Below are 10034 nucleotides of genomic sequence, written 5' to 3' on the forward strand. Positions count from 1 at the left end.
ACAGTGGAAACTAGAGGCTGCTGCTCCTGGTCGGGGACTGTCACCACATGAAAACAGGAGATTATCACAATGCAGCATATTTTTATGTTGTATAAATACAGAGCTGCTCAAAAGGTTAAATAAGAGAAGTCACGTGTTCACTTTGTACGTCAGCAGCTCTGTTTACGATGGAGGACGTATTTACACACTGGGAGCGATGAGGGGAAGTTGCTCAGGTTTAATTGTCATTAACCTGGAAGACTTTTTACTTATCAAGTGGTAAAAGTGAAAGTTGACGGTGGTAAGTTCAGAAATTTCCCACTTCACAGGCTCCACTCGAACGCACCGTTATTAAGTTATAAAGTGGAACTACAACAGGACACTGGGGTTTCCTCTGTGCAGCTAATGAGTTTAAGAATAATAAAGTTCGAGAGTCACTTACTGTGATGAAATATAATATTTAGTGTGTATTTCTCTGTAAAAATGTTAAAAGTCAGTGGTTTTCAAAATAAGAGACGACAAAGAAGGAACGCTGGAAACCAAATGTTTTCTTTTGCTTAAATAAAAGTTAATCAAACTTCCAAACTCAACTTAATCTTTTCTTTCTATCTTCTGTCAATGAGCGAGTAGTTTAATTTAAAATATATTCTTTTGTATGATAACGTCTGGTCTACGTTTAGATATGAAAGGTTTTATGTCATTGCAGTCTTTGTGGATTTGTTGTTTAAATAAGAAACATTTTGATTTAGATTTCATCTTCTTTCCAGAAGACTAATGGTCAAATAAGCTAAAAAAAAAGAATCTCTCAACCTCATTGTTCTATTTAATGTCTTATCAATATTCATTAATCTAATAATTGTCTAATAAGTTTTGTTAAGTATTGTATCAGCGATGTAACACATCCCGATGTTGCTTCATCACAGAGTGGAAGAGAATACAGATAAAATAATGTCAACAATCAAGAGGCAATTAGAAAAGTACATTCAGTTTAATATCATTTCATTGAATTCTTTCCTCACAATCCTCCATTAAACAATTCAATGTGTTAATTAGTGAGTTTAATGAGGATTTTGTTTCCTTCGGACGGAGCGAGTGTTTGTGGAGTCGCTACAGATTCATCTCACAGACACGAAGCTGATTTCACTCAAACTATTGTCAAGAAAGTACAATATTTCCACAATATTACAATAATGAATATCTATTGAAAGGAAACCAGGCAACACACAGACTTCAAATACTTTCTCACACAATGTTGAAATGTCGTTACCACAGTAACAAAGCAGATATGAAACTGTGGATCCCAGTGTGACTGTTTATATTCATTATTTATTCATAACAGTATAATATTGTACTTCTGTATCAGAGTATCACAGTTTTTTTTGGATATTTCAGTGTTTGTGGCAGCTGTTAACCTGTAGTTAATATTTAAATGTCAAAAGAATCATTGAGGAGCATCACAGACCTGGGATCAGTTCAGAAAGCACTAAAAAAATAAATTATTTCAACATATGCTCTGCTTGGACTTCTAGTCATATTCATTTCTTAGTGTCGTTTGTAATAAAACAAGATACACGTCACACAAATAGAAAAAATATATAAAGTGCAAACTACATGAAAGGATGAAGGACGGCTTGGACTGGTTTGAAAATAAAAAATAAAACTTCTTCATCTACATCGTGCAACAATAAAGAGGATTTTTGTTTCATAGTGTTGTTTACTTTAGTTTTAGCTTTAAGCTAAATATCATCATTCGGTACAGTAGCAACACAGACTGGAAACAGGGGAACAGTCAGTTTATCTGGTTTGGTTTTCAGGTCACAAAGTCCTCGTAGTTTACTCGACTTTTAAAGCTCATTATTTAATACGTCTTTTTCTAAATATTTCCCCGACGAGCCTCAGATAGATTTCAAGAGAAACCAAAGCTTGTCTTGTATTTAAAAATGGACGTCATGAGTTTGAGGTAAGGTAGAAGTTATTTTCTTATCTTCGGACAGAGCCAGGTTAACTGTATCCCTGTTAGTAATCTCATATGCTAAGCTAAGCTAACTTGCAGCTGGTTGTAGCATCACATTTACAACAGAGACGTGGTTCTAAGACACTCGGATATTTAGAAGTTCATCCAAAAAAGTCCAAACTTCTCTTCAGACATGTTTTCTGTTTTCTCAGGATATCAAGGCACAAGGTGTTTCACACAATCACCTAATGATTGTGGAGTTTTACCCAATTCACCTTTTTCAACGTTGCCCAAATCCTGAAATGGTTAAACCAGAGTCAAGCCTTCAACTTGTCCGTCGGGAGACGCCACAGACCCAAGGTTCATGTGTCCAGCTTGTGTCTGGGTGTCTTTCTTCTAGGTCCCGTTTTGTTCCTTCATGTTTTACGCTCTGAATCTGATGCGCTTACTTTTCCTCGAGCGGCTCCGTTGAACGAGAAGCGCCACCGCGATCATCACGACTAACAACGCCAGCACCGCGACCACGATATACGTGGTTCTGCCCGATGCCTGGCACATCACCTCGGTCAGCTTCTCGATGTTGACCGGCTCTGAAAAGTCCTCGTGGACACAGGTCACGGTCTCGATGTCGGGGACGACCACGGCCGAGCGCTGGACCATGTTGAGGAAGTCCCGGTTGCTGCAGCAGCTCAGGGGGTTGGAGCCCATGTAGAGGGTTTTCAGCGAGTGCTCCAGAGCGACCATGGTGCTGCTCTCCAGCGTGACCAGGTTGTTGTTCTGCAGGTTTAAGGACTCGATGGAGGACTCTTTGTTCCACACGGGCAGGGACGTCAACTGGTTGGTGGACAGGTCGACGTGTTTGAGACTGTGCAGCAGGGACAGATCCGTGTGGAGACTGGAGATGTTGTTTTCCCTCAGGAGGAGGTGAACCAGCGAGTGCTCCAGACCACAGAGGGAGTCTTTGTCCATGTCCAGGCCCGGGTTCAGGGACAAGTCCAGCAACTTCAGAGGGGTGTTGGCAAAAGCATTTGCAGGCAGATACTGCAGATTGTTTTCCGAGAGGTACAGGAAGTGCAAGCTGTGAACAGAGGACAAGGAAACACAGCCGGGAGGATCCAGCTGGTTTGGGTCCGTCCGCTCTGGTTTGTGCGGATTTGGCTCCGAGTCACAGATTTTCAGATTGTTCTGTTGGAGCTGCAGGTATTTGATACTTGGAAGTTTTTGGAATACGTTATGGTTCAGGGTGGTGATGTCATTCCCTTGCAGGAAAAGTGTTTCCAGCGATTGCAAAGTGTTTTCCCCGAATGTCAGACTCTGCAGGGAATTAAAGCTGAGATTTATAATCTTCACAGTCGGTAGAAGACCTTCTGCAGTTATAGAAAACGAGCCCATGCAGTTATTGCTGATATTCAGGACCTCGAGTGATCTCATAAAGCAGAAAAATGACTCTGGTATAGATTTGAGTCGGTTGTAACTCATGTCCAGGTACTGAAGTTGCGTTAAAAAGACATTTGCCGTTTTCTCAGGACTTCCCGAGACGTTGACGCTCTGGATGTGGTTGCGTGAGATGTCGAGATACTGAAGCACGTTGGTTCTGGGGAGGAATGGAAAGTAAAGCATTTTGTTTTCACTCAGGTCGAGATTTAAAAGGTTGAACAGCTGATTGGAGCTCGCGCTGTGGAAATGCTCCACGCTGTTCATGCTCAGATTGAGCGCTGTTAAATTGTAGAGATTAAAGTCCGTGATGCACGTGATGGAATTCTTGGACAAATCGAGATCGGTCAGAAGACTCAACGAGTCAAACGCTCCGTCCTCGATCTCCAGGATCACGTTATTGTGGAGGCTGATTTTCTCCAAGGACAAAGATCCACTGAAGGTACTTTGTGCTATTTTCGTGATGCTGTTGCTGTTCAGAGAAAGGTTCGCCAGGGACGGAGAATCGTCCAGGAAGTAGTCCGACATGCCCGTGTACAGCCCGTTGCCCGAAAGATCCAGCGACTCCACAGCCGTGAGACGCCCGATGCTGGTTTTGGAAAGAGCGAAGACATTCAGATGATTCTTGGACAGATCCAGAACCTTCAGCTCCGTCATGTCCTTGAAGAGGCCCGGCTGGATGAAGTGGATCTTGTTGGCGTGCAGGTTCAGATGATAGAAGCCGGTGTGGTACGCCAGAGTTTCCCGGCTGAGGTTCTGCACCTGGTTACGGGAAAGGTCCAGCAGGTGGACGCCGGGAGGAAGGTCGGCCGGTGCACTTCTGAGGCTCCGACCGCTGCACAGCACGTCCATCTGGACCTGGGAACAAAGAGGAACAGGCTGATTAAGTCGGCGTCCTGCCAGGAGTGTCCGACTATGACACAACACAGAACAAATGTTTAAATTAGGGTCGATTTATGAGTCAGTGCGTCCTCGGCATGTTCTTGGCAGCGCTACAGTCCCCTGAGGTTTATGATGGTTAGTTGTTCTAATAACAAAAAACCCTTTACAATGTTGTCTCCCTTCCAAATTAATCCAAACTGCCGTGAATGATTGAGGGCAACGCTCCTAATCCCCTGAGGTTCTCCAACCCAGATAAAACTTTTATTACTAAGATTTTTTAAAGAAAAAACCCACAAACTCCACATCTTTTCGTCGTCTTCTGCCCATTTTCCCTTAATGGATTCAGCTATTAAACATATTAAATGTAGATTAAGATTGAAACCACATGGCCACGAGACCTCCCCACGCAAAACAGCTCGTAAAACTGTCTCTGCTCTCGCTCCCAGGCCCGAGCACATCGCTCCACATGCCTGTGGGATCCTGGAGATGGTTGTTTACAAGCCGGCCACAAACCAGCGCATTCATTTATTCAAGAGCTGCCGCAGGGGATGAATATCTCCAGCGTGTGATCAGGTATGTGGCTAAGAATCGAACGGTCTTTCCTCTGCGACTCGTGTGAGAAACCGAACATCTTCACGGCCGCTTGTCGAGAGAAACTACATTCCTGAAAACTCTGGAAAAATCTGAACTTAAGCCTTTGTGTGTGCAACGTGTGATGAATGTGTGAAGTGGGTCAGGACACACACACACACATGCTGTGAGTTATAGTGTCAGAAATGTTCCGTAGAGGAGGAAACAAGCGAGGAAACAAAGAGGAAAACACTTGTTTCAAAGGTTTTAGACAACACTCGAATGATCAGATGTCCATTTAAAGAGTTTGTCAGGACCACCTCGGGGGGGGGGGGGGGGGGGGGGGCCTCGACTGTTGTTACATGTCAGAAACCACCTCTGTCCCCTCGCTTCCTGTCATCTCCGATTACTTGAGTTTGAATAACTCCTTGTCTGAGAAGAACCCATTCCAGGGGCCATAGCTTTTCACTCCTGGACGTTGGAATCACAGGTTTGAGAATCACATCAAGATCACAGCGAACGACACTGATTCAGAACATACGTAGCTATAGATTTGTGTATTATCCTGTAAATTAATATTTCTTGATTTGATAATGTTCCTTATAGAAATCTGATTTTCTGAGATGAGTCAGAAACACGGAAGAGATTTACAAACTGAAACCATTCACTGATATCTGGATATTTATAGACGCAGGTAAAACCACATTAAGGGAAAAGGATTTTAGTGTCAGTTTCAGTTGCTTTTTTTAGAAAAGATGAAAAGGAGATAGATCCTGTTTGGCATCGAAGATCCTTTTTTTTTTACTATCCATCCTCCACGTGTTGGATTTCAGTTCATCGCTGGGAAACTACGGAAACTTTCAGTCAAATCTTATCGCACTTTTGTTTGTTTATTTGTTTAAAAGAGGCGATTAAATCCAGATTTAATCAAACAGGCTACTTTTCATCGGCAGTAGTTGTTATACAAATCACAAAAACTAGTGTGTATAAAAACACAGCACAAGCACAGACACACAAACAAAGGCACAACAACACAACTGACCCATAGAAACAATTTACATACACAACATTGAGATTAGACAAATTACGACATGTTTGAGTGTTTTATAGAATTAGAGTTAAAAGTACTTTTCAATGTGGTATTTCACTGTCCCCTCCGACAGTAGATCTGTTAGACGATGGTTTTATAAATTCAGCGAGTGGAAGGGCAAGATTCTAAAGTTTGATCATGTTTTTCCCGATTTCAAAACCTGTCTCCATTTAAAATGTCACAGTCATGATGACAAGCATTTGAATTATGATCCAATCTTTCAAGTCGCCAACTTCTACAAACCGTTGCATTAACCTTTGTCTACTTCATGAAAGCTCTTCATTGGAAAAGTAAAACCTCCTACGCACACATGAATCAACACGTGTCATATTTCCAGTTTATAATTACAACAAGCAGCCGGTTTGCATGTCAACATTGAACTGGAACTTGGAGGTCCAAGGTAAAGATGTCTCTAGCACACACACACACACACACACAGACACACACAGACACACACTGCACACGTCAAATAAACTATTTGTCTGGAGTTTATCTGAAAAACCTCGAGCACCTGATGGATGATGAGCTTCGCGTCGGTTACCGTTGGCAACGCACACAAATAAACTGACATGAGCTGAGAGGAAACCCAACGTGTGTGTGTTCAGCATATAACTGGAGATATAAGGAATGTAAGGAGATAAAGATACAAAGATACAAAAATACAAAGATAAAAAGATAGACAAATATAAAGATATAAAGATAAAAAGCTGAATTCAAGCCCCAGCTCCTGTGTGAGAGAGCGTGAAACCACTACTTTGTGTGTGTGTGCAGTTGTGTACTTACAACTTGGCAGGGAGAGATGTGTCGGGGGGGACTTGCGGACGCCACCACGCAGCTGACCAGCAGCGGGACGAGCAGCTGGAGGACGAGCATGGTGCTGCGGCACAGGGAGAGGCAGACACACATGAGGGCAGGAAGCAGGCGGAGAGGAGATGTGATACGAGCATGGGAGGCAGGGGGAAGTAAACGACCTATGAGCGAGCGGTTTCTGCTCCAAAAGGGGCTTTCACTGTTGTGAATGAAGTGCTTTATTATTAGAACTGGTTTGACTGAGAAAAAGGATGACAAGGCAAATTAATTAGGTTTATTTTTGTGTCTTCAGACTCATTTTTGGCAACGTGGGAGTGATGTCACAGTGATGGTGGTAAGTACCCATGTGGGGTGAGTGGCACGTGGAAAAACAAAACAGGTACTGTACACCAGCGATTAACAGGTAGTGAGATGGAAAATATAAAAACCCAGAAACAGGTTTTTAAACTAGAAACTCTAGAATAAGTCACAAGCTGTTTATTTCGGGGTTTCATGTGTGATGTTTATCAGCATCAAGAGTCACATGTTGGAGCCGGTTTTTCTATTCGACATTAATCACACTGAGCTCATGTGAAGTTTCTGGGTAAATTCCAACATCAGATATTTACTGCGGCCGAGAAGCATCTGGATTTATCAGCAATTAACAAATAAATATAAAGGAAGTTTAAAACAAACATTTGTTCAACGAGCACTTTGAAAATCTGCCACTTTACTTGTTAGTACTCGGCTGTTAGAACCAAATCAGGATAAAACATTGATTCTACTTGGTTTTTACACAAAGCTAATCACATACGCTACTTTAGAACTTTTACAAAATGATAAAACGTAATTGTTCAGCAGTAAAATGAAAGAAAACGGTTGAGAGGAGAATATGGTTCTTTTGAAGGTTTAGTGCAGATTAATAGTTTACGTTTTAAAACTTATAAAGACAAATATAAAGTGACGTTTCTTCTCTTCTGTCAGGTTGATTTAAAACCCTGAGAACCAAAAAATGCATAAAAATCCATCCATAGAAAAGATTTCATCCTTTTTTCTTGATCGTGACACCTGAGATTTATTTTCCACCTTGAACAACACGAATATGAATCAATATTTACAATCTAACAGTGAAAAAAAAGCTTCCCTACAGAATTTGTACTTAGACTTTCATTACTCTTAGTACATTTTGCGAATGTAAACACCAGAAACCTTTTTTCTAAACTTTTCATTCAAGTATTTAGATGCTTTACTTTCATAAAAGAAGAAATGACACAATGTAAACATGCAGAGATAAGAACTGAAATCTGTTCGTACTTCACATGTTTCAGGTTTAAATACTAAATCTTCTCTACTGCTACACAAGCTGCAGTTTGAAAGCAGGATTTTTTCCTTCAAATAAAGAAACTCAGTACTTTGTCCACCACTGCACTTTGTAAGCATGTGTACAACAACAACAACAACAACAACAACAACAACAACAACAACACATGTCAGGACTCATTATAAAGCTGAACATTTACCTCACTCTCAGCTGATGACAAACTCTGCACAACCTCCTGAGCATCCTGATTTCACATCCTCACACACACTCTCACACAGACTCACACACACAGACACACACACACTCAGATACACACTCAGACACACACACTCAGAGATCGATAGCAGGAGAAGCTCAGTCCAGCAGCTCACCCTTCCCTCCTCATCGCTCTGTCCAGCCATCACATCCTGTGAGAATATCCTGCATCGCTCGGCCTCCTCCCCACTCCCACTGCTCTCTGGGAAATGCCTTATAAGGGGATTGGGAAGTCCAGTCCCCCACCCACCCAACCCCCCCCATATCCTTCCTTCGTCCCTTCTCCCAATATCCCACTGCACAAATTCAAAATATCCCTTTTTCTAATCCTGAAAAATACTTTGGATGCTCTCACACGCACTTCTCCGTCAGGAATTCTGAGTATTTTAATACATTTGACCTCAAAACTCAAAGTTCAAACTTACTCCATGTTTTGTTTTTTTATGCATGGGAAGCAGATATAAATACATATTTTGGAAATTAGCCTTTTATGGGTGTCTTTGTTGAAATACAGATTTGGTTTTGATGCTGATCATCTCCACCGGGGGAGAGCAGCACGTCAGAGAGCAGACATGTGGGTGTGTGGTGAAACGCTCTGGTTCACCAGACTGTAAACAAACATGTAATTATAATGAGTAAAACCCGTTAACATGTTCAGACACTTAGTTTAGAAATGACTGCAACTGTCTGAGTGACACAAGTGCTCTTGAGCAAGGAAACTGAACCTGTGACTGATTCAGGCCGGAAATAACCATTTCAAGCAAAGAAAATAATCTTTTTTTAGATTATTTTAGTAGCATCACGATCTACAGACTATATCGTTTTTAACCAGAAATTGGTAAAAGTTCTGTTAACAAGTCGTATTCAACTATTTAAACTATATAAATTCTTACCTTACTCACGATTTTATTATATTTTCAAGCAGCTTCACAATAATAAAGAAATGTGTTTGCAATCAGTCATCACACAGCTGGATCCGTGCTTGAGAATATTATATCACACTGTTGTTTCATCAAAGTGTCAGCTGCCGTTCATGTGATCTGTTAAATTAATCTGTAAATTAAATCATATATAAGTAACCTTTTAATAATTATATTAATTACAATTATTAGTGTATAAGCAGCATTTTACTGCTGTACCAAGTTATTTCCTCTACATTCCAATGAAGAAAACATGTTTTCCATGGTTGAAAGCCAGTTAATAAGAAAACTTTGACTGTTTCTAAAAGACAAAAGAGTAAAACTTCTGTGGATGAAAGTCTGATCCGTCTCCATGACAACAGGGAAGATTTCATCCAGTGATGAAGACTGTGGGAACTTTTTAAAATCTCCTGAAAATTAAGTTAGTGGGTGTTCTGAGGCGACGAGTACAGGAGACACATGTACCTAAAATTGTACTCGAGTACAGTATTGGAGTAAATGTACTTAGTTACTTTCCACCACATACTGAAGATATTAAATGTTGTAAATGATGAAATAAGTGAAGAAAAATCAGTCTCACCTGTTCTCCGTCTGCAGCGTCTGGTTCTTCAGCAGGTTGGTTTCACATTCACCATCATTTCAAGTTATGATTTATTAATGGTGTCAACCACACAAAACCACACACACACCCATACACAACCCCACACCCACACCCACATGATGCTTCCTTCCCAAGGGATTTGTCCCTTTTGTTGTTCATCTTCCCCGGGATTTCCCAAGTTTTTTTGTTTCAGTTTCTCTGCAACTCAGCTTCATCAATGAGCTCATGTTTACTTTATT

General features: G+C 41.1%; 1 protein-coding gene across 1 annotated transcript; it reads right to left on the reverse strand.

Moving 5' to 3' along the window:
- Positions 1 to 948: 948 nt before the first annotated feature.
- Positions 949 to 8440, reverse strand: lrrc32 (leucine rich repeat containing 32). Its single transcript, XM_061085671.1, has 3 exons — positions 8219 to 8440; positions 6693 to 6786; positions 949 to 4225 (listed from the first exon to the last, which is right to left on the reverse strand). The coding sequence occupies exons 1-3, from the start codon at positions 8260 to 8262 to the stop codon at positions 2357 to 2359; spliced, it is 2007 nt and encodes a 668-aa protein (XP_060941654.1). The 5' UTR covers positions 8263 to 8440; the 3' UTR covers positions 949 to 2356.
- Between the last annotated feature and the right edge of the window lie 1594 nt (positions 8441 to 10034).

The sequence above is a fragment of the Limanda limanda genome, chromosome 14 (assembly GCF_963576545.1).
Source record: "Limanda limanda chromosome 14, fLimLim1.1, whole genome shotgun sequence".
Classification (NCBI taxonomy): Eukaryota; Metazoa; Chordata; class Actinopteri; order Pleuronectiformes; family Pleuronectidae; genus Limanda; species Limanda limanda.

Bases quoted from the DNA above. Each gene is read 5' to 3' on its own strand.
- lrrc32 (XM_061085671.1), bottom strand. From the start codon at position 8,262: ATGCTCAGGAGGTTGTGCAGAGTTTGTCATCAGCTGAGAGTGAG. The intron at 6,787-8,218 runs GTAAATGTTCAG...CCTGTGCCGCAG, and splicing joins TGTCATCAGCTGAGAGTGAG to CACCATGCTCGTCCTCCAGC. The intron at 4,226-6,692 runs GTAAGTACACAA...CTTTGTTCCCAG, and splicing joins ACATCTCTCCCTGCCAAGTT to GTCCAGATGGACGTGCTGTG.